Source organism: Papio anubis, chromosome 19 (assembly GCF_008728515.1).
Source record: "Papio anubis isolate 15944 chromosome 19, Panubis1.0, whole genome shotgun sequence".
In the NCBI taxonomy this organism is placed as follows: Eukaryota; Metazoa; Chordata; class Mammalia; order Primates; family Cercopithecidae; genus Papio; species Papio anubis.
The window spans coordinates 46,442,556-46,467,888 of NC_044994.1; the positions used below are offsets into that span (position 1 = coordinate 46,442,556).

Here is a 25,333-nt window from a genome sequence, read left to right on the forward strand (position 1 = left end):
GGCCTGGTTACTTTTTTTTTTTTTTTATTACTTTTTTTTAGAGACGAAGTTTCACTATGCTCATCTCAAACTCCTGGGCTCAAGCCATCCTCCTGCCTTGGCCTCACAAAGTGTTGGGATTACAGGCATGAGTCACCAAACCTGGTCCTATTTATAATTAAAAGCACATAACTGAAGACCAGTTCTTCATTACAACTGGAGACCCTAATCTGAAGAGGCTAGTTGGGAGCAAGATGGGGTAGACACTACTGGTATCCCAACCACGGACGAATTGACACTTTGGGATGAATAATTCTTTGTCATAAAGGGTTGTCTTTGCACTGTAGGATGTTCAGCAATATCCCTGTCCTCTACCCATTAGATGCCAGTAGCACAGAGCTCCAACACCAGAGATGTGACCACCAAAAATATCTCCAGACACTGCCAAATATCCACTAGAGAACAAAATCATCTTGCTTGAGAACGATTGCATTAGGCCAAAGACCTCACAAAATCAAGTCCTTTGTGCCTTTGTCAATTCAAATTGCTCCTTTGACTCCATGGTCAATCTCTACCCACTTAGCCACCCACCAACATAAAATACAGACACTCACAAACACCCTCACATTCTTCATATGAAAGACCTTGAACATTGTCTAGAGTTCTTCCTCTGAGCCATATGTGGCCAATTTGGCTAACAGGAGAGAAGTAACCACTAATGCCTATTTCTTACCCTCCACTGACATGGGAGTTCATGCTTATCCTTTTAAATGTACTTAAGTTCACAATGTGCTGACTTTCTTTCTTGGTTTCTTTTTGAAGATGGAGTCTCACTCTGTTGCCCAGGCTGGAGTGCAGTTGCATAATAATATATGAATGAAGCTTCAAACTCCTGGCTTCAAGCAATCCTCCTTCCTCAGCCTCCTGAGTAGCTGGGATTACAGATGTGAGCCACTGTGCTGGCATGTCTTGACTTCTGAAGCTCTAAAATGCCTCCAGCTTCTTTATCCACTAGCCATGCTCTGCAAACCCATGCTCCTCCATGAATTTTGTTTGACCGTATTATTATTTAATTAATTATGTCTATTCTGCCTTCAAATTGTTTTCCTCATTTGGCACTTAAATATACAGTTATGACCCAAGCTCAAGATAGCTATTTCCTGAAGTTATTCTAGATTAGATCCTCTTAACTGGGAGTAGCGATTTATAGAATTAAACCCCAAAATCCTTTTTCCCAAAACATTCCACAACAAAGAGACACATGTTAGCTTATGTAAATTTTATTTTTGTGCCTCTTAATACGTTTGGGGGATGTTTATTCTCCCCACTGCAAGTTGTCTGGTGTTTGAAGCAGTGAGGAAAATGGTCAGACCTAATTGATTTCCTCTATAGAGAAAACATTGTTAATGAATTATTCGCTGTGGAAAATTCTGAAAAGTGAATCTGCCATTGCTAGATTCATAGCCTTGAGCAAGCATGTAAATCTCTCCTAGGCTGTTTCATCTTTGATAAAATGAAGATGCTGACACCTACCCTCTAGTGCTACTGTATTGAATGAAATGACCTGTTTCAAGCTTTTAGCCCTGTGCTTGACATACAGGTGTTTTATGAGTGTCCTTTTTAGTGCTACTTCTCTTCCTTGTTTCCAGCACTTGCTAAATAATTTCTGGGGTCCAGGGCAAAATGAAAATGTGGGGCTTCCTTGTTCAAAAATTAAGAATTTCAAGACAACAGCAGAATATGAAATCAAGTGTTGTGCCCTGTGTGACTGCCTACGTTACACACTCATAAAGCCAGCCCTGCTTGCTCCCCTAGGATTTCCAAGGGTCTACTTTTCTATCCTTCCACGAAATTAAAAGCCACTATTCAAATTAAACAACGGACAGGGAAATACATGCAATAACTAAAGAGGGCTTGATTATGTGCATTGTTTTTTTTTTTTTTTAACACTGTCTCACTTAAGCAACATGTTGAATGCTAGTGAATCTAGGGCTCTTCTAGAGAGACTGTTTTCATCTGCCATAGTATTTTAGTATTTATATCATTTTCTATCTGGAAGAATGAAAAGAAAAACAAACTTCGGTTGTCTATTAGTAATCAGACCCTTGAATGTTGTCCAAGAAGCACTTAGTGGAAAAAGAGACACTTAATTCAAAATCTCTCTATCTAGGCTGGGCTGCGGTGGCTCATGCCTGTAGTCCTAATACTTTCGGACGCCGAGGTGGGTAGATCACTTGAGGTCAGGAGTTCGAGACCAGCCTGGCCAACATGGCTAAACCCTGTCTCTACTGAAAATACAAACATTAGCTGGGTGTGGTGACACACACCTGTAATCCCAGCTACTCAGGTGGCTGAGGCAGGAGAATCGTTTGAACGCAGGAGGCAGAGGGTGCAGTGAGCCCAGATAGCACCACTGCACTCCAGCCTGGGAGACAGACTGAGATTCTGTCTCTAAATAAATAAATAAATAAAATGAAAAACCACCAAACAACTATCTAGATTTACCAAACGGCATTCACAAAGATAGCAGCATAGCTCTCTGAATAGCTAATTTATAACCTAGATATGAGACTGAAAGAACTGGTCTAGATGTTTAAGAATTAAATATGCAAAGAGGAACATTTCATTTCCAAACCACTGAGACCCAGCTCTGCTTGTTATTCCTTTTTCTTTATGGATGCATCAACATATCCTTTAAAGCGGGGGTCCCCAATCCCCAGGCCATGGACCAGAACCAGTCCCTCACCTGTTAAGAACCATGCCGCACAGCAGGAGGTGAGTAGCGGCCCGGGAGTGCAGCATCATCTGTATTTACAGCCACTCTCCATTGCCGGCATGACTGCCTGAGTGCGGCTTCTTGTTAGATCAGCAGCGGCATTAGATTCTCACAGGAGACCAAATACTGTTGTGAACTCGCATGTGAGGGATCTAGGTTGCATGATTCTTATGAGAATCGAATGCCTGATGATCTATCAGTCTCCCATCACCCCAGATGGGGCAGTCTAGTTGCAGGAAAACACGCTCAGGGCTCCCACTGATTCTACTTCGTTATTAAAATGTAATAATAATAGAAATAAAGTGCACAATAAATGTAATGCACTTGAATCATCCAAAACCATCCCCCTCCCTTCCATCTGTGAAAAAATTGTCTTCTATGAAACCGCCCCTGGTGCCAAAAAGGTTGGGAATGGCTGCTTTAAAGGGTTTCTCAAGGTTCTAAAATTTTATTTGATAAGAAGTAGAATCATACAAAAAACAAAATATGTGTGAATATGGGTATTTATACAGATATAGTATATATACTTACATACAGGCAGGGAGGAATTTCCAAATTTCATCTACTGTAAAATATACACACACCACACCAACACATGTGCACACATGGCATCCTAATAGAAGGCAAGGAGAATTGACATTTACTGAGCACTTCCTATGTGCCACATGTTTTATATATATTAGAATATTACAGTATATGGTAGCTTTTATCCATTGATTCAGTCTCAATACTTTTTTTTTTTTTTTAAAAACAGTAGAGCAACTGAGGCTCACAGCAGTTATGTAACCTGCCCAAAGTCACATAGCATGATGGAGAGTCTGGATTGGAGATTTTGTCTGACTGCAACACTCATGTATCAAATCCTATTCAGTTTTGATGTTAAAAATTCTGCGGTTGAATTCGTCACAGTGTATTTAAATAAAACAACAACAAACAAAACACAGCAAACCTTAACATAGTTGCTAATCATATGAGTCTTACAAGGCCACCTCTCTCTTACTATCATTTATACTCTTTCCCATCCCATCACATTAATCATCAGGTCTAGGGATTTGCAATTTTGCTAACAGCCGAACAGAACAAAGATAAAAAGTTAAAATTTGTGATGTTGGCCTCACTCCAAAGCCTTCAAGAAATAAAAAAAAAGTTAGGCCAGGGGCAGTGGCTCATGCCTGTGATCCCAGCACTTTGGGAGGCCTAGGCGGGTGGATCAGGAGTTCGAGATCAGCCTGACCAACATGGCAAAACCTCGTCTCTATTAAATACAAAAAATTAGCTGCGCGTGACGGCGCATGTCTGTTAATCTCAGCTACCTGGGAGGCTGAGGCTGGAGAATCGCTTGAATCCGGGGGGCAGAGGTTGCAGTGAACCGTTATTGCGTCATTACACTCCAGCCTGGACAACAAGAGCGAAACTCCGTCTCAAAAAAATAAAAATAAAACAAATAGTCACTTGTGCTTTCAATCTCTCCGCTTCCGGCCTCCACCCAGCGGGAAAAGCTCCTGCACGTGGACCTCTACGATTCCCTGGCATGCGCGTCACTCTGGGCAACAGGCTGGTCGACCACGACTGCGCAGGCGCGACGTACGGCGCGGCAGGAGACTGTCACCCCCGGTTTCCCTGGAGACCAGGCGGAAGCGGCCGGAAGTAGCACTGCGGTTGGCAGCGGCGGGATGGAGAAGGGGGTGGAGCCGGAGGAGGAAGGCGGCGGCGACGAGGGCGACACCGAGGCCTGGCCCATGGAACTGGCGGACGTGGGGGCGGCAGCCAGCTCGCAGGGTGCGCCGCAGCTAGAGGAGCCGGCGGCCTCCTTGGGTGTAAATAAGAAGGGTGGGGCTGGCGGACGCTCTGGGCGGCGGCCACTGGGGCGCGACCGTCCCCGCCCCGCTCGGCCCCTCTAAGAGAGGGCTGCCTCCTTCTGCCTGGTGTTACGCGGCGGGTACCTCTAGAGGAATGGCTTCACCCAGTAGGAGTAGGGTGGGGCGTGTCCACACTACAAATGCGTGTCGAGGGTGCATCTGCATCGTCCTCTGTGAGGGGCCAGGTGGGGCGGGAATCCCTCAGGCAGCCAGACGACAACTGCAGAGGCTTCTGGGCCTTTTAAGTTTGGAGAAGTTGAGGACCTTGTCGCTCATTTGGCAGAAGGTGGGACCCGGTTCTCAGTCTTGGCAGGAAGGGATGGCTTAGAACCTAGGCGGAGTCAGGTCCGCTGTGGTCACGTCTCCGGTGACCCACTTTCCGCTCTGGTCTTTACCTTGCACCGCCCACCTCAGGGCCTGGATGCGAAGGCACCGGTTCTCATTTCCTGCTGGTTTTCTTTCATTCATTAATTTAGAGACAAGGTCTCCTAGCAGCCTCAAACCCCTGGGCTCAAGTGATCCTCTGCCTCAGCCTCTCCCTCCCGAGTAGCTGGGACAACAGGCACGTGCCACCACACCTGGCTAATTTTCAAATTTTTTTTAGATCAGGTGTTGCTGTGTTGTCCAGGCTGGTTTCAAACTCCAGCCACAAGCGATCCTTCCACCTCAGCTTCGAAAGTGTTGGGATTACTCGTGTCTGGCCTTTTTAAGTTTTGAAACAGCTTTAGGTTTACTTGAAAGTTGCGGAGCTAGATCCCCCTAGTGTTGACATAAACTCAGTACATTTGTCAAAACTAGGAAATTAACATTGGTATAACACTGTTAACCGATCTACACGCTTTATTCAGATTTTACCAGTTTTTCTGCTAATGTTCATTTTCTGTTCCAGGATCCCAACAAGAATATTGTATTGTATTTTGCCTGTCTTGTTTTTAGCCAGTGTTGAGAGAAGGAGTCGCCTCTGTCATTCCCTCCCCCGCACATGACCTAACGACTTTTTAAAATCAAAGAACTATTCAGTCTTTCAATTTAGTGAATATTTATTGATGGTCTGTTATGTCCTAGACACTGTTTTAGGCACTGGCGATTTAGCATTAAACCAGGTAATCCTGCTGTCATGGGAGCTAAAAATAGCCCACACTGGTACCCACTGGTTGTCTTTTGCCATTTTGTATTTCAGTTTTTGTTGTTGTTGTTTTAAATGTAAGGGCATGCTGCTTAGAATGATTTTCAAGTTGTGTGAAAACCAATGTCATTTCAACTTTTCTGCCCCTTCTGGTTTACACTAAAAGCTACTATAAACTTCCAGGTGATAGTATCAGCTCTTGCATCATCCATTATTTATCACATTTTTTCCCCTCAAACTTTTTACTATCCTGAGAAAAATGCAGTGCACAAAGAAACAGTAATTAAGAGGACTGAAAACCCTACTCTAAGTAGAGTTTCATGTCTTTGTAATTTCAATGCTTTCACACATAATCCAGGAAAAAACTAACATCGCTCTGCATTCTTCCTTCACAGGTACCATGTTTTAAGGAACTGTGAGTTGCTCAGAGATAATAAGCATCCTGAATTTCTTTTTATTTCTTTGCATATTGTGCAGGAGTTCGTGATCAAATGTTGCCCACACGAAATTCTTCATCCAGAGTCATAGTACATGTGGATCTGGATTGCTTTTATGCACAAGTAGAAATGATCTCAAATCCAGAGCTAAAAGACAAACCTTTAGGTAATTGTACATTTATAATATTTTTATTGCATAGTGATTAGATTAGCAACTCATGCTCATTATATACTGATTTATTAACCTTATTAAGAAAGATTTTGGAAGCAGTTCTTACAGTGCTTTATAGCTGGTCATTTTTGCTTCACTACCAAGTGTAAATTTTACAAGCCTCATTTAATAAGTGGTGAATCTGAGAATAGTGTAGTTGGCAGAACAAATGAAGAGAAAGCAGAATAAATTTTACTTTTCTCTGCTGGTTAGTAGCTTAGTTTGCTGGGCAGATTTCTTTTTCTCAGTATTTGAAATTTTACAGGCTTTCCTCTCAAAAAACAACCTCTTATTACATTTTAGTGGAAGTGTTCATCTGTCCTTCCCTTTCTGAAATTAACTCTTAAATTGTGTAACGTCTAACAAACTAGTTGGATTTTGAACATAAACCTTAGTTTTACTAAGACAGCAAACTTTCCATAAAAACATAAGCAGCTTTTTAAATAAAAGCCAAAATAAATTTTATATTGGATATTGTTGATATACTGGCTTGTTTTATCATTTTTATTATTCATATTTTAAATTGAGAAAGATAAAGAGATTTTCATGCATGCAGGAAAGATTCTTCCTTTAGTATAAGCATAAAGAACAGTTTTGCTTCACTTGCTGCTACCCTCTTGTGCCCACTTTGGCTTAATAAATCCCAATCCAGCATAGCTGCTTTACTGAAGAACAAAGGGGTGACTAGTTTTTGCTATGCCAAGGTGAGTCTAGGATCTTAAAACCTTCCTAAAGGTTGCCAAGAAGTTAGAATCATGGGCCTTAAGTTTTTTCTCCTGAAGGCATTTCTAAGTAGTAGCACTGTGATATAAGATGTTCTGTGGATAATGCTTAATAAAAAAAAGTGTAATTAAGTACGAATGAATGATTATTGGGAAGTGAGGGATGTGAATGCTCCGCGTTTTTTGGGGAAAACTAAAGTAGTCTTTCATTTTTTGTTGTTGTTGTTGAGATGGGTTCTCACTCCAGCCCAAACTGGAATGCAGTCGTGCGATCTTGGCTCACTGCAGCCTTTGCCTCTGGGTCTCAGGTGATTGTCCTATCTCAGTCTTCCAAGTAGCTGGGACTAGAGGTGTGCGCCACCACACTCGGTTAATTTTTTCGTGTTTTCAGTAGAGACGGGGTTTTACCATGTTGCCCTGGGTGGTCTCGTACTCCTGAACTGAGGCAATCCACCTGCCTTGGCCTCCCAAAGCGCTGGGACTACAGGCGAGAGTCACCGTTCCCGACCAGTAGTCTTTCATTTATACTCAACAAATATATGACAAACTCAGGCTGGTGACATGCAGTGATGAGGCCATATAATGTAATGCTCTATTAAAAAACTCCTTTTTTAGTTAAGAAATCTACCAATCTGATTTTTTTAAATAGTTCACTGTGGAGTCTAAAATTACTACTACCTTTGGTTCCATGATTATATTTTGGGCATTACCTGATATATGAAAAAACTTTATATAAAAATAACATTTCTTTGCCTTGTTTATTACATCAAAATTTTAGAAACAATGTCTAACAGAGAAATGGACATAACCTTTTTTTCCTACATGTTTGTATTTTACATATTTTAGGTGAACATTACTCTTACAGTGGTAAGCAAGTAGTAAACTTGTATAAAAAGAGAAGAGCAAATAATTTTTAGCACTCTTGAGTCACCAATAAACTAGAACTTTTTATGCAGTCTGTAAATAAATGATTATTTAATCATTTTTGATAGAACAGTTCAATAAGTAGTAGGTAACTATTAGATCCCTAAAAATTGCTGTAGCCCGGCACTTGTTTTATATATTTTATGTACATATTATATTTTATATTGCTTTATATTAGCAAATTACCCAGAAGAGAAGTTGAGTTTTTCTAGCAGCAACCAGTATTTAGTTGTACCCGATTATTTTCATCTGGTTTTTTTTTTTGGTAGAACATGCCCTATTATATGGCAGTATAAATTAATCTGCTTTTATATTGTCTGGAAAAAAAATCCTAGAGAGATTTGGTTTGTATGTTATCACTGAAGATTCCATGGAATATATCGATTTAGGTTCATTTTTACTAAATTTGAGAATTATACACAGATTGCCTTTTGTATATGAATAATTGATCTAACTTGTAATTCTGTGTTATTCAGTGTTTTGTTATTTAATAATAACTTTCCTTCTTCAAGGAGACGAAACAACCAGAGATTAAAAGTGGGGTATGGAAAAATAATACATTGGTATATTATAATTCATAATTAGGAGATAGCTTGAAAACCTAATGTTTCTGCATTATAGAAATTTGATTTAAGGAGGCTGTGTTTTTTGAGACAGGGCTTTTGCTTCTTATCAAAACTGTCTTACAACTTAGACAAATGTAATATGGAATTAATAATGTCTTTAAATGTTTCTTCAATTGTGCTTGAGTTTCTCCTAAAATATTTTTATAGGGGTTCAACAGAAATATTTGGTGGTTACCTGCAACTATGAAGCTAGGAAACTTGGAGTTAAGAAACTTATGAACGTCAGAGATGCAAAAGAAAAGTGTCCACAGCTGGTATTAGTTAATGGAGAAGACCTGACCCGCTACAGAGAAATGTCTTATAAGGTTACAGGTACAAATGATAAGCAATATACTTTTAGCATTAATTTTTATGTAGGATTCCTGTTCATTACATGAATTTTTTAGTAAATGTAAAAATAACATAAGATGCTTTTTCCTAATAACTTCTTATTTTGGGTCTTGTCAACTTTAAAAATTATGTAAAAGGATAACTGTATGCTGTGAATAGTATTTTTAAGAAGATGTATAGTTGGAAGAAATTTTAACTCTGTTATGATTGATGTTTATATAACAGGGAAAAATGGAAAACAAAGTTTAAAAGTGAGAAAATGGGAAACTGTACTGTAAAAGATGCCAGGTCTTTAAAATTTTAAGTTTAAATGAATTATGAAGAAATAATGTTGTTTTCTAATGCATTCATGATAATTGAAAGAGGCTTCTGTAACTTTTGATCAGCATAATTAAAAATTGATTTATGAAATAGTAATAAAAATATTGGATATATTCATATTTTCTTAGGTTTTATATATATACTAAATATTACAATGTAGCTAAACTTTCCCATGCTAAGGTTTGGATTTAAATCTTAGTGTTATAGTAAATTACAGGAAAAATAAAAATGAGTGTGCACTGGCACATTGCAAATATAGTAGATTGGTGCAAAAGTAATTGTGGCTTTCACAATTACTTTTAATTGCAAAAACCTTAATTACTTAATATATAGTGTAAAAATGCATGATGATCAGCTTTGCAATTATTTGTCTTTTTTACTTTTTTTTGTTTTTCTTTTATCACAGCAATTTTCAGATGACTGGGTTAAATGTCTATAATATACAAAGAGCTCTTAGAAATTAACAGGAAAAAGAAACCTAATAAAAAAGGATGAAGAATATGAATAGGCAGTTGACAAGAAGAACTTAACCCAGTGTCTAACAATTATAAGGAAAAAATACTCAAATTCATTAGTGGCCAAGGAAATTTGAATTAGTAAGATATTTTATATCCATCATACTTACCCAAAATTAAAAGGAATGTGAGAAAAAGTATCAAGAACACTTACTGAGTTTAAAGATAAATGTTCTTCCATCCAGTGAGATCATTGCTGGGAGTTTATCAAATAGAAATAAAATCATGAGACTGGGCATTGTGACTCATACCTGTAATCCCAGCACTTTTGAATGCTGAGGTAGGAGGATTGCTTCAGCCCAGGAGCTCGAGGTTGCAGTGAGCCATGATTGTGTCACTGCATTCCAGCCTGCGTGTGCATGACAGAGTGAGACTCTTGTCTCTAAAAAAAGGAGAACCACAAGTACATAAAGACATATGTACAACAATATTTATCGTAGCATGGTTTATGATTGTCAAATATATGGAAAGAAAAATGTCCATCAAGAGGAATAGCCAAATAAACTAAGATATCTGTATGATGGATATTATATAGCCATTAAAAAGAATGCATTGGTGCAATACTATTTGACTGATGGAGATAGGCTTTGATGAGTGAATAAAAGGCAAGGTACAAAATGATGTATCATGTTTTTCCAAATGTGTAAAATAATGGCCTTAATGCCTCCTCTCATATATATGTGTATGTCTACATATGAACAAGAAGAGAAACATTAGAGGGTATATTACAGGTTTTAACGTTGGTTAACTTGTGGTGGGAAAGGCGTAGTGCTGAAATGGGAGGAAAGAAGAAGGGATAGTGAAGCAGAAAAGACAAGATTATACTCCCGGATATCACTGCTTTTATTATGCAAAATTGTGTCTAAATATTAAAACTTTAGTTTTTAGAACTTTCCCTGTAGAGAAAAAATAAAAACTTGAGTTTTAGTGTACACAGAAGTGATTATATAATACATACAATTCTGTAGCTTGCCTTTGAGCTTAATGATCTTCCGTGTCATTCACAGAGATCTTCCTCACTCTCTTTAATGCCTGCACAGTATTTCATTGTATTTAGTCCGTATTTATTTAACCAGTTCTTCAGTGATACGAAGACAGTACGTCCAACTTTATGCCTGTTGTTGCTACATGATTAGTAATTGCACCTTCTTTCACTAAAAAAAAGTCTTGTTTTGGATGGTAATTTATATGGTTTCCCTGCATAGTGATGGATTATTAGGCTGTTACCAGATTTTTGCTCTTAGACATTTTCGTATAGAAATGTTGGCATACTTTTAAGGGGATTTCCATAAGGTAAGTTCCTAGAAGTGAATTGTTGGATCAAACATGATTTGCATTTAAATGTTTGGATATGTTACATTTGAGATTGCCACAACATATTGCTAGTATATACGAGAGTGTTAGATTTAAAAATCTTTGCTTCATAGTCATTTACTCTTAGAAGTCATTTACTCTTCTACATAGAAGAAGAGTAAATCATTGTTTCGATTTGCAGTTTTCCATGAGTAAGGTTGAGCTTTTTTAAATATATTTTTGGTCATTTATGTATCTTTTCTGTTAACCTATTCACTTGCACCTGTTTTTTATTTGGGTTGTTCATCTTTTTCTAAGTACTTGGTACTTTTTGTGTCATTTTTTTTTGAAAAAAGTTTTTTTTTAAAAAAGTTATTTTATCAATTTTTCTCACAGTATTTTTCTGAGTTGAAGTAGGAACATAGCCAATGTAGGCCCTTACTGTATTTATCTCTGACCTGTTTATAATATATAACCTTATTATTTATTTCATATTTTTATGCTACTGCATATATACCTTTCTTCAAGGTAGTTTTTTTTCTTTAATTACAGACTCCTCTTTTGGGCCCTATATATGTTTAATAAATGTATCTTGCTTATGAAGTTGATACCAAGAAAGAGGTTACAATGGAGGCTGGGCATGGTGGCTTATACCTGTAATCCCAACACTTTGAGAGACTGTGGTGGGGGGATCATGTGAGGCCAGCATGGGCAGCATAACATAGCAAGACCCTGCCTCTACAAAAGTAAACAAACAAAAAAAAAGTTAGCTGGGTGGTTAGCGTGTGCCTGTAGTCCCAGAGGCTGAGGTAGGAGGATTGCTTGGGCCCAGGAAGTAAAGGCTGTAGTGAGCTATGGTGTGCTACTCCACTCCAGCATGGGCAACAGAGTGAGACCCTGTCTCATTAAAACTACAGCAACAACAAAAACCTTCAGGAATGGAATAATTAGGGATTTGTCCTGTGACCTAAAATCAGTCAGTATTTAGTGATCCGCCAGCTTCGTGCATGATTCTGTATTTAACTTGTTTTTCTATTTAGTACTTAAAAACTTATCCTTTATTTTTCTTATGTAGCATTCTTTTGATAAACTCTTTTGTTTTCTACAAGTTACTTTGCATATCAGGTATATACTTTAGAAAATAAATTGCAGAAATTGATGAAGGAAATGCAAAATAATGATTTTCTATGATCAGACATATTGTCCGTCTGTCCTGAAAGGAGGTAATAGTTTTCTCTAGGTAATAGTTTTCTCAGGAGTGATTTTTGGTGTTTACTGTGTCACGTTGTTATCTTTATTGGTTTCCCCTTACATTGTCAATGTTGATATCAACAAAAAAAAGCACTTTTGGTATTTGTGAAAAAACGTGATCTATGTGGAATGACATAGTCCTTTTATTTCTGAGCTTCAGATTATATGACCTTAAGAATCTATGCATTTTTGTATACTAAGAGACTTGCATTTGTTTTCTCTTATCCAGCTGGTGTCAGTAGAAGGTGATTCAGAGGGAAGTGAAAAACTTTCTCAATGATTTTTAACTTGTTAGTTTCAATGTTAATATATGAAAATTGATAGTTTTTTTGAATTTAATTTGAATATTGGTTTAGCTCAGTCTAGTAAACATTTGACCTAAGGACTAGATAATTGTGCTAGATGATGGGCATTTGAATACCTGTAAGTTGTGGTTCATCTCTGCCTCTCTGTCCTAAGGAATATGCTTGGGCTAATAAAAATACCGTGTTATAGTATATTTTGAAAGTTGACTGACTTTCTGTTTTCTTCAGTAATAACTGGAAATTTTTAATGTTATTTTGTTTTGCCTCTTTTAAACTCTTGGGGAAAATATAGCTAAAATATACCATTACTTGTTTTTAACTTTCCTGAGCAGCCTATAGTTTATTCTTTGACACACTTCTTCAAGGTCACCAATTTACTGTAAGCATTGATATTTAATGTACTACAGATACAAAAATTATAGGTGTAGAAGATTGAGCTAAATATATTGCCATGAATAACTGCCCTAGGAATGCCATTTTTAGACTTTTTGGAAACTATTGCCTCTACTCAAGATGTGGTACAGAAAAAAAGTCAGTTAACTGAGGGCTTTATTAAAGATATTATGGAACTATGAATGTATATAAAACCTTTAACAATAAATTTGATATAGTTTTAAGCACTAGATAGTTAAATTTATCCTAGTTATAACTTCATTTACATCTGTGCTCCAATATTATTTCAATTTAGAATTACTGGAAGAATTTAGTCCAGTTGTTGAGAGACTTGGATTTGATGAAAATTTTGTGGATCTAACAGAAATGGTTGAGAAGAGACTACAGCAGCTGCAAAGTGATGAACTTTCTGCGGTGACTGTGTCGGGTCATGTGTACAATAATCAGTGTGAGTGGGTTCTTATTGATTCTACCTACTAACTAAAAGTACATACATTTCTTAATGTTCAGTGAATTTGCTGTGTGATTCTGAAAGTTTCATGACTTTTGTTGGAGGTAGAGTTATATTTAGCCAGTACTCTGTCTAGAACAGCTAAAATTAGGTGTTGCTATTCCATAATAAGTATTAAGATTTTGATGACATGTAGCTCAATGCTCTGTGCACTTTTCATTTGCACAGACCTTTGTTCCTGTTCATCTGCACAGAGCATTCATCTGCGCAGAGTTTTCGTCTGACACAGTGCATCTGTTCCCATTTTAGAAAGCTATACCCAGCTGGGCACAGTGGATCGCCCCTGTAGTCCCAGCTGTTTGGGAGATTGAGCTGAGAGGATTGCTTGAACCCAGGAGTTTGAGTCCAGCCTGGGCAGCAGAGCAAGATCCCATCTCTTAAAGAAACAAAAAGCCATACCTCTTTAGGTCATTCTTAAGTTGCAAGAGTTGGCTTCTTAATATGCTTTTTGGAATAATTTTTTATTATTCTAAGACAGTCTCTAAGCAGAATTTTCAGGTAGGCTAGATTTGCCTTTGATGTGTCTTTTACATGTTCCCTTCGATTCCCCTGAGACCCTCATGTTGCTCTCTGACTTCCCAAGTTAGCACTTTTGGAATGTTGTCCAGGCTTATCTGCCATGTGCCAGAATCTTCTCTAAGCTCCTATTTAATCTGTTTATTTATAAATAATCTTTGTCAAAGTTAGCAAGAAAGCAGAATGGTTTGTCTCCTTCATGTATTAAGATATGAATGACTGATGGTGTTTCCAGGGATATTTACATTTGAAAATAAGCTGTAGTAAGCACCAGTGAATATCTAATTAGGCTTTCAGACATCTTATGACTCTGCTGGTGACTCCCTTATCATACCACATACAAGACAAGTTACTCTGCTGTTGTGTAAGACTTGTCTGACCCTTTTGCTCTTAAGCCTCCCCATGCATTTCCTCTTATCCTCTTTTTTGAGAACTAGACATCAGTCTACAGAATAGTTCTCCACAGAAGAAAAGCAGTAAAACTACAGTTTCTATAATACATGGAGCTTTTCATGTATCTTTTGTACTTGTGCTCATTTGTAACTTACAAGGGCTAAGTAGCAAGAGTATTTCAGATATATTTCTATATAATTTTTAAAGCAAACTTAGATTTTATTGGTTAGAGTACATTATAGAGAGCTAGGTTTTATATCCCAAAAAGGAAATGTGGAATTATTGATTAATTCTTCATCTTTCACACAGATTTTATTAAAATTTTTTTCAAACCTACAGGAAAGTTGACAGAATAGTACAACAAATACCCATTATGTCCTTTTTTTTTTTGAGACAGAGTCTCACTCCGTCGCCCAGGCCAGAGTGCAGTGGTACAATCTTGGCTCACTGCAACCTCCACCTCCTGGGTTCAAGCAGTTCTCCTGCCTCAGCCTCCCAACTAGCTGGGACTACAGGCACGTGCCACCACACTGGCTAATTTTTTAATTTGTAGTAGAGATGGAGTTTCACCATGTTGGCCAGGCTGGTCTTGAACTCCTAACCTCAGGTGATCTGCTTGCCTTGGCCTCCCAAACAAAGTGCTGGGATTACAGGCGTGAGCCACTGCGCCCAGCTCATTATGTCCTTTCTTGTAGATAAACTAGTTGTTATTTTGCCACATTTGCTTTCTCTTGTCCTCTCTATGGATCGCTTGGTTGGTTGATGAGCTATTTGGAAGCAAATGGCAGACATCCTGACATTTCATCTCTAAATACTTTTAGTGTGAATCTCTTTGAGGTTAGGATGGTTTCATGTAATTCCAACACTGTTTAACACCTAAAGCAAATTTATTTTTATATAATTTTCTTACACTTTTCATAAAAGAGCTCTAAAACTATGTACAGGTCAGAGATTGTTTTCAGCAGCATATATAGTTAGTGCATGGTTAAGATTTAGATCTTTAAAGCATAATGTTAGCTTTCTTGTTATATAATAGTACTTTATGCTTACTTACAGGTAAATATGAGTAAAAGTTTTGTTAATGTCAGTAGGAATGTTTTTATGAGATCAGTTTTCATAATGTGTTAATTATTAAGCACTCCCAGTATACAGTCACTATCACAGGCTGTTGGAATTTGCTTATTGAATTTGTTTACAGTATTCCTATGAAGCATGAAAGAGATTAGTCAAGTGGATAACAGGGTGGCAGTGGTCTCTTAGTCCATTTAGTGTTGCTTTAACAGAATACCTGAGACTCGGTAATTTACAAAGAAAAAAAGGTTCATTTGGTTCATGATTCTTGTGGCTGGAAAAGTCAAGATTAGGCCTCTGCATCTGGTGAGGGTCTCAGGCTGTTTCGCCTCATGGTGGAAGGCAAAGGGGAGCCAGTGTGTACAGAGATCACATGGTGAGAGAGGAAGCAAGGGCTGGGGGAGGTGCCAGGCTCTTTTAACAACCAGCTGTCTCTGGAGCTAATACAGTGAGAAACTTACTCATCCCTGAGGGAGGGCATTAATCTGTTCATGAGGGATCCACCCCTGTGATCCCAACACCTCCCATTTGACCCCACCTCCAACATTAGGGATCAAATTACAACATGAGGTTTGGAGGGGACAAACATTGCAACCATACCAGGTGGTGGTGGTGGTGGTGGTGGTGGTGGTGGTTGGATATAGACTAAGCCTTCTACCTTTTAAAAATTATTTTGTAAAAAACAAAATTTTAAAGTTTTTTTCTTGTGACTTTGAATGACATTTGTTGTTTTTAAAGCTATAAACCTGCATGACATCTTGCACATCAGACTACTTATTGGATCTCAGATTGCAGCAGAGATGCGGGAAGCCATGTATAATCACTTGGGGCTCACTGGCTGTGCTGGAGTGGCTTCTAATAAACTGTTGGCAAAATTAGTTTCTGGTGTCTTTAAACCAAATCAACAAACAGTCTTATTACCAGAAAGTTGTCAACATCTTATTCTTAGTTTGAATCACATAAAGGAAATACCTGGTAAGACAAATATCTTTGAAAAGTACATATATGTCTTATTATATTTCTTTAATTTTAAAATTATAGGTACAGTGTAATTAATTCTTAGGTAGAGGTGTATGTGAGTGTGTGCATGTATGTGTGTGTATACTTGGTTCCTGGAAAATAACAAAAACCATAATGTTTTCCGAAGCAAATTTGGATTAAGAAATATGTGAAAGTACTTTTCTTATTTTATCTACTTTGGATGGTTAGAATATGGTCATAAAAGTTATAGCCTAGAAACATATGGTCTTTATTTCCAGTCCCTGGGTCATACTCTTATACTGTACATTGCCTCTAGAGAGGGGAGTTTGTCTTTTACTAAGTCTCTTTTGGGATTATATATAAAATATTAAGGCTACAATGGACTTTCCAAAACATCTAGGCCAAGTTCCTCAGTTTAAAGATGAGGAAACTGATTTCCATGAGGAGTTTGGTGACCTATTTAGGTCATGGTGCAAGTTTGTTTCTTTGCAGATCAAATACCCAAGTTTTTATAGACCGTTGATAATGGATATGTTGAACTACATTTCTGTGGTATTGCTGGGGAATAAGATGTTATAAAAGAGTTCTGTGGAAGTGAATTTCTAATACCTCTGAAACTTAGATGTCAAACTTCACATTTTTAACTGATACTTGTGTGATTCCAAAATGTATTATACACTGCCTTGCCTTCCTTAGTATAGTATAACTATAATTTGAAATTTTGTGGATGACTTTGGTTCTGCCTTCTGAAGAACAATGTCAGGTTGTAATAAATTGAGGACTATATACTGGTGCAAAACATTATTACTTGGCTTTACTTTTGAGTTCTTGTATCTTTTTTTTTTTTTTTTTTTTAAGCAGGCTTTCTGCTTTCTCACTTATTTCCAAATTGCCAGCCGCCTTTTATTTTTGCGTGAAAAATCTGTCACTCTCATAATTCCCCCTACACAGCCATCTCCTCCAACTTAGGCTTTTCCTGTGCAAGAAAATCAGATAACTGTGGAATTATTATTTTTAAATGAAAAGAATAAGGAGACACTAAATGGCCTGAGTGTTTTCTCTTGTGGATAAAGTATGACTGAATTTTAGTGCAAGAACTTTGTGACAGTTTTGCTAGCAAGATTTTTTGTTTGTTTGCTTTCTGTCTCATAGCTGTATTCTGGATGGTAAATGTTAGATATGACTTATGGATAAATATATGGTGGTGCATATAGGAACCAGTTAGTTTACCTAATATGTACACTTAATTCATTTTAATTGCTCTAGTGGCAGCCTTTTTGTACATTAATAATAATCATGATTTCTGAATATTTCTGGAATTTTACATAACAGGTAGTGAAATTTTTGTTTTAGTAAGACAGCATTTGTTGACTGTCTCTGTATTCATTTTGTTTTACTGCATTTTGTGAGGACTTCAAAGAGATGCATATAATTCAGGAGCCCTGAGTGGAAGAACAGCAACCTAGTTTGCAATGGAGTTTGATCTTTGCAAAATACAGTAGTCCCCCATTATCTGCAGTTTCACTTTTCACAATTTCTGTTACCTGCAGTCAACTGTGGTTTGAAAATACTAAGATATTTTGAGAGAGGGAGGCAGAGACCACATTCACATAACTTGTATATAGTATATTGTTGTAGTTCTATTTTATTATTATTGTTAACCTCTTATTGTGCCTAATTTATAAATTAAACTTTATCATAGGTATATATGTAATGGAAAAAACAGTACTGTATATATATAGGGTTTGATACTGTCCATGGTTTCAGGTATCCACTGAAGGTCTTAGAATGTATCCCCTGTGGATAAGGGGGGACTACTGTGTAAATTATAGAATTTAAAGATATGATTGATAGATTTATAATATTTTAATTCGCTTTGTTTTAAGGAGAAAAGCTATTTTTAACTTTGTATGCACTTTTTTTTATTTAGGTATTGGCTATAAAACTGCCAAATGTCTTGAAGCACTGGGTATCAATAGTGTGCATGATCTCCAAACCTTTTCATCCAAAATTTTAGAAAAAGAATTAGGAATTTCACTTGCTCAGCGTATCCAGAAGCTCAGTTTTGGAGAGGATAACTCCCCTGTGATACCCTCAGGACCACCTCAGGTACACGATGATATTTATTTTAATTAAGTACTGGTTATCACATTATTTGAGATAAAGATTTCTAGTTACAGTACCATGTTCTTACTATTCTAGTTTGCTTAGTATGTGATCTCTTTCCTATTAGAAGGCTGATTTATTATTAATAGGTTGGATTAATAAGTATTCTTAAATTGAATCTTAAGCATTGATATTTTGATATCTTAAGTTAGCTACTATGATTGAAGACAGTGCAACTTAATAGCCTATAATGCATATATGAGGCAAAATATTTTAATCTTTTAAAAATCTTGTTTTCAGAGTAGTCCAGTGATTTAGCAAATGGGAAAGGTATAATCACCCAATTAACATTGACTGATTTTTTTACTATGGGACAAGCACTTTCCTGAGTGCTTGAAATACATTAGTCCATTTAATCTTCACAAGGAAGCATCAAGGTAGGTAGTACTGTTGTTTGTCCATTCTTTCTTACCTTTCTTCTTTCCTTCCTTCCTTCCATTCTCTCTCTCTCAAGATGAGGATACTGTACTTTAGAAAGGTTAAATAACTTGAGGACCATATACTGGTCCAAGGATATAGTCCAAGGATATAAGTCTAAGTTTGTCCAAGGATAAACTTAGATTCAAGTCCTAGGTGATTAAGAAGTCTTGCCATAATCATACAATAAAGCTTGGAGTTGGTACTAGAGCTTTAGAGTTTTCTTAATTTTGAATTATTTTTTATTAACTGTTTTATATTAACTGTTAATTTAGTAATATTTGATATTAACTTTCTAGTGAGTACAGTAGCTTGCAGATAAAAAACAGTTAATATAAAAGTGAACTAAATGGCTGAAACTAAGGACAAGAGGTAAGTTAGTAAAGAATGTATTGAATATTTATTTGACTATACACTGATAATAATTAGATATAATTCTTAGAGTTTGCACTAATCCTTATTTATGCTTCTTTGATAGTCCTTTAGTGAAGAAGATTCATTTAAAAAATGTTCATCCGAAGTTGAAGCTAAAAATAAGATTGAAGAACTACTTGCTAGTCTTTTAAACAGGTGATTTTCAATCCATTTTGCCAAGTCATCCTATATATTCATTCTGTATACGGTATATAGAAAGAATATTTGATGTTCCATCTTGGAACTGACAGATTATCTGGAGAGTAAACAATGTAAAAATAATTTATCATGTGATTTCTCTGCATTATAAACTATTGTAAAGATGGTAATAGGGGCTCTTACCTAAATTTAATTCATTGGTCTTAATTCTAGTAACAGTGTGGTTGTCCTATGGATGTAAAGCTGCAGATGGTTACCTAAAGGGGTTTTATGGATATTTCTAACATTCTTAGACTTACTCTAGTCTTCAGGTGAGAAGAAGAAGTTTTAATTTTTCCCTGTGGCAATTGCAAAGCCTTTGCCCTCAACCTAATAGTTACTTGAATTTCATTAAGTTAGTACCATGCTAAATACAAATACATGCGAAATACAAAACATGTGAAATTAACCATTTATCTCTGCTAATAGTTACTTGCATTTCATTAAGAAGAAAAAAATGCAAAGAGGAATAATACTGTCATAATTCTAAAACTCCTGATACAGGAACAGCTATATAAATTTGTGATTGTTGGGGATAGGAAATTATTAAAGTAACAGTGAAGGAAGAAGCAGAAGAACCCTTGTATCTCTTTTGCCTCAGACTGTAAAATAAAATAGAGTCGAAGGAAAGAATGGCTGGCTGGGGCTATGTGTGAGCAGGGTGAGTGACTGCAGGTGTGTGCAGGGTTTCTGATCTGTATGTGAAGAGTATCACCTGGGGTTATAAATATATGAGTAGCACAAGATAAACTGAAAAGGAAATTTAATTTTGTGGTGCTCCTTGTCATTATACATGTATTTCTCAATATTCCATATTCCACACACAAGTAGTATCTTTTCTTCCCATTCTTTGTTTCTGCTTTTCTTGTTAGAAATTTCTCAAATTGTGGTTTCAGGGCTCTAACAGTTTAGAGTAGGTGTGCTTCTCTAATGATTCTAGGAGGACTAACTGTATTTAGAGAAAATGGTTTTTGGATGGTTCTAAGTCTGAGAAAACTGATGAAGTGAAATTTCCTCCAACTTTGCTGTTGCATGCAACGTGGCGCTCAAATATCTTGAGCAGAGCCATGTAGCTCATTGTTGGCTGCATGCAGCTGGGGCTGGCTGTATGACTGGGCTTCAGTGATATGACTCAGGCTGGGCCTGCGCGTATGCTAGTGAAACTGGGTCATTTGCTTCAGCTAAATAGAAGACTACTCTGAAATGCCTAACATTTGGAGACAGTTCTTCACGTAGAAAAACCGCAAGAAGTATAAGTTTTACAGGTTCTCTTATTTGAAGAGTCAACCCAGAAGTGAGACCAGGTGCTCTAAACCTGTGAAATACAAAACCTGTGAAATTAACCATTTATCTGTATCTCTGCTTGCCAGCTCCTTTTCTCCCACACCATGGGCCCTTATTTCAGTGACTGAATTATAACACCATCTAAGTGACTTGCAAAAAAAAAAAAATTACAGGAGTGTGTGTGTGTATTTGTGTATAATTACTTTTGTTTTCTCTAGAGTATGTTATGATTAATACTATAGGTATGTAAGAAATGTAAAAACCATATTATTTTTAATCCATCCTCTAGGCACTAGTTTAATATTGCTTATGATTCAGCCTTTTTCTAATGTGTCTTAATTAGCATATCATACTCTTTGAATTGCATAATTAATAGAACACGTTTAACTGGAAGATATTTAAACTAGTAGCCATTTAAGGTATTTTATTATCCTAGTTAAGCAGCCATCGAGAAGTTTTGTCACAAAGCAATAAGAGATAGAAAAAATTTATTTAATACAGAACTATTTTATTTTTTATTTTTTTTGCGATAGGGTCTTGCTCTGTCACCCAGGCTGGAATGCAATAGTGCAATCATGGCTCACTGCAGCCTCAGCCTCCTGGGCTCAAGCCGTCCTCCCACCTCAGCCTCCAGAATAGCTGGGAAAGCACCTGCCATAAAGCCTAGCTAATTTTTAAATTTTTGTAGATGAGGTCTCGCTATGTTGCCCAGGCTGGTCTTGAACTCCTGGGCTCAAGTGATCCTCCTACCTGAACTTCCCAAAGTGTTGAGATTACAGGTATAAGCCACCGTGCCTGGCCCAAAACTGTTTTTTTCAGATCAGAATCTTCAAGTTGAGTGTGTTTAACAATATGCAATATTTGCATTTTATGTCTGAGATTTGGTTTTATATGCATTGCCATGTGTATAAAAGGGGAAATGTTATCCTTTAATGACTTTTTTTCCATTAATTAGGTTTTGTACTTCTTAAGTAAATTTGTCATATAATTAAAACCTTTGTTTCAATACCAAAACCAAGACAATTGGATGAAACCCTTTTTAAAAATGCATGTGCACATATTGTATATTAATTATATACTAAATATAGCATATGATCTTTGAAGATATTGCTCTAATAAGCTATCGTATAATGGTAATAGTGATTACTCTTTAACAAAAGTAATCTCATTTTGTAAAAAAAAAAAAATCTTTTTTTTGATAATCTCATAAGAAAAAAGTTTGAAAAAAGTTATTTTGTTATTTTTCACTTACTTGCTTTTGTTAGTGAATGATTCAGTTTCTTAAATTTCCTGCTGATTTTAATTTGCTGCCTTTTGGTTAGGTGTGGTGACTTACATCTGTAATCCCAGCATTTTGGGAGGCTGAGGTGGGGGATCGCCTGAGGTCAGGAGTTCGAGAGCAGCCTGGCCAACATGGCAAAACCACCTCTCTACTAAAAATACAAAAATTAGCCAGGTGTGGTCACACGTGCCTGTAGTCCCAGCTACTCAGGAGGTTGAGGCAGGAAAACTGCTTGAACCTGGGAAGTGGAGGTTGCAGTGAGCTGAGATTGTGCCACCACACTCCAGCCTGGGCAACAGAGCGAGACTCCATCTTGAAAAAAAAATTGGTTGCTTTTAGTTTTGTTTTGGATTTGTATTATAAAACAACTTGTTTTGATTATATCTTATATCTCTTCTATTTCTGACAGCACTCAATTCTGAGTGAGGCCTGAGAGCTTGACATCTAAACATTCAGAGTTTTAGTGCATAGACTTTGCGATGATTATTTGGATACTCAGGGACCTTTATTGCTTACTATTTTGTTATCTGCTATATGTATAATTGTTATATTTAACAAAATCTTGCACCTTTAGATAAATGAGGTGTTACATAATTTAAAAAGGTAATCCTTTTCTAATTCCTTATTTCCACTTTCTCTTTATTTTTAGAGTATGCCAAGATGGAAGGAAGCCTCATACAGTAAGATTAATAATCCGTCGGTATACCTCTGAGAAGCACTGTGGTCGTGAGAGTCGTCAGTGCCCTATTCCATCACATGTAATTCAGAAGTTAGGGACAGGTATGGACTAGTTTTCCAACAGTTTCATTAGCAGGTTGAACTCTTAAACAAGCCAACTTTGAACTAGAAATATGCTCCAAAAATGGAGGGTCTTCACAGGGAATTAGCAAGCAATTAAATGCTTTTATTCTATCAGGAATTTTCACCAGAAAACTTTGTTGTTTGTTTATTTATTTATTTATTTATTTTTTGAGACAGGGTCTTGCTCTGCACCAAGGCTGAAGTGCAGTGGTGCTGTGATAGCTCACGGCAGCCTTCGTCTCCCCGGCTCAAACAATTCTTCTACCCCAGCCTCCCAGGTAGCTGGGACCGTAGGTGCATGCTACCAGATCTGGCTAACTTTTTTTGACATTTAGGATAGACAAGGTCTCAAACTCCTGAGCTCAAGCAATCTTTCTGCCTCAGCTTCCCACAGTGCCGGGATTATGGGCATGAACCACTGCACCTGGCCTGGTTTTTAAATAGAACAGTAAAGAGTCATTTAAGAATGTTTTCCAAGTTCAAAGAGAACAAAACTGTGATAACTGATAGCATGAGTCTTTCTGGGCATTTAGATTGTTTCCATTTTGAAGAACATTTAAGTGCAAGTCATTGGATGGGCATATGCATATGTTTTCCTTTATCTTGGATAGATTTTAAGGAGTGGAATTGCTGGATCATATGGGAACATGAACTGTTTAAGAAACTGCCAACTTTTTCCAAAGTTCATGTAATAATTTACATTTTCATCAACAATATATGAAGGTTCCAGTTTTTCATATTTTTGCCAATATTTGTATTGTCAGTCTCTTCGATTATAGTTGTTCTAGCGGTATATAGTAGTGTGGTTTTTCTTTTGTGGATAGTGTTTTTGGTGTTATATGTAAAAATTCTTTGCCTAACTCAGAGGTCACATATTCTGTTTTCTGTTAGAAGTTTTATAGTTTTTAAGCTTTATGTTTATGTCCATTTTGAGTTAATTTTTTATGTGTGGTATATGGTAAGGGACTTAATTCTTTGCTTTGCATGTGGGTATCCAGTTGTTCCTGCATCATTTGTTGAAGATTTTTCTTCACCCACTGAATTACCATGGCATCTTTGTCAAAAATTAATTGACCATAAATGTAAGAGTTTATTTCCTGACTTTCTTGTTTCATTGGTCTATATGTTTATCCTTACACCGATTCCACCCTATGATGGTCTCTGCTGCTCTGTTTATTTTTCTGCAATCTTTTTTTTCTGTTCTTTCTTACAAAGTAGATAATCTGTATTGAGCTGCCTTTAAGGTCTCTGATTCATCTGTATCTCATAACTGCCATTGCCCCTGTAGTGATTTGTCGGTTTTGGTTACTGTACTTTTTAACTCTAGAATTTCTGTTTGTCTTTTGTTTTTATGTTTGGTTTTGTTTCTTTATTGAGATTCTCCTTTTTTTGTACTCATTATATTTTGCTTTAATTCTTTAAACATGGTTGTCTTTAATTCTTTGGACATATCTATAATAATGAATTTGAAGTCTTTGCTAAGTCCACCTCAAAGTCAATTTATGTTAACTGCTTTTTCCCCCAAATATGTATCACACTTTCCTGTTTCTTTGCATGTTTTGAACTATTTTATTGAAAACTAGACCTCATAGATAATGTATTGTAGCAACTGTGGATTTAAAATTTTTTCTTGTAGGGTTTTTTTTTCTTTCCTGTACTTTTTTTTAGGTAACTTGTCTGAACGTAATCTGCAGAATCTACCTCCCCTGGTTTCTGTAGCCACTGATTTCTCTGCTCAGTGTTCTTTCTTTTTTTTTTTTTTAATTCAAATTTTTATTTTAATATTGGCTTCTGGGAAGTTGCCCATGTCTGTATAGTTTCATGGTTAGCCAATGTTTGGCAAAGGTTCTGCTCAAACACTACAGTCTGGAAGCTGTCTGCCTCTGCCAGTGGATAAGTGTATGGGTTAGAAAGGACTTAAAATATTTAGGCCATTTTCCCATACTGCCCAAAGTAATTTATAGATTTAGTGCTATCCCCATCAAGCTACCACTGACTTTCTTCACAGAATTGGAAAAAAAATACTTTAAATTTCATATGGAACCAAAAAAGCCCACATAGCCAACACAATCCTAAGCAAAAAGAACAAAGCTGGAGGCATCACACTACCATACTTAAAATTATACTGCAAGGCTACAGTAACCAAAACAGCATGGTGCTGGTACCAAAACAGATGTATAGACCAATGGAACAGAACAGAGGCCTCAGAAATAACCACACATCTACAACTA

At 36.8% G+C, this 25,333-nt stretch overlaps 1 protein-coding gene across 4 annotated transcripts in view; it reads left to right on the forward strand.

Annotated features, from left to right (window-relative positions):
* The first annotated feature begins 4,292 nt into the window (after positions 1-4,292).
* POLI (DNA polymerase iota) overlaps positions 4,293-25,333 on the forward strand; it is a 29,578-nt gene continuing 8,537 nt past the window's right edge. The window contains exons 1-8 of one of the 4 annotated variants that reach the window (XM_003914393.5): positions 4,293-4,534; positions 6,218-6,343; positions 8,808-8,972; positions 13,364-13,516; positions 16,298-16,534; positions 18,471-18,649; positions 19,602-19,693; positions 22,951-23,081. In XM_003914393.5, coding sequence (XP_003914442.1) covers positions 4,429-4,534; positions 6,218-6,343; positions 8,808-8,972; positions 13,364-13,516; positions 16,298-16,534; positions 18,471-18,649; positions 19,602-19,693; positions 22,951-23,081 — 1,189 coding nt within the window. In that variant the 5' untranslated portion in view covers positions 4,293-4,428. Of the gene's footprint in view, positions 4,901-6,217; positions 6,344-8,807; positions 8,973-9,737; positions 9,908-13,363; positions 13,517-16,297; positions 16,535-18,470; positions 18,650-19,601; positions 19,694-22,950; positions 23,082-25,333 lie in introns of those variants that run through there. The other 3 variants (XM_009192761.4, XM_009192760.3, XM_021930125.2) reach the window with 3 other exon arrangements.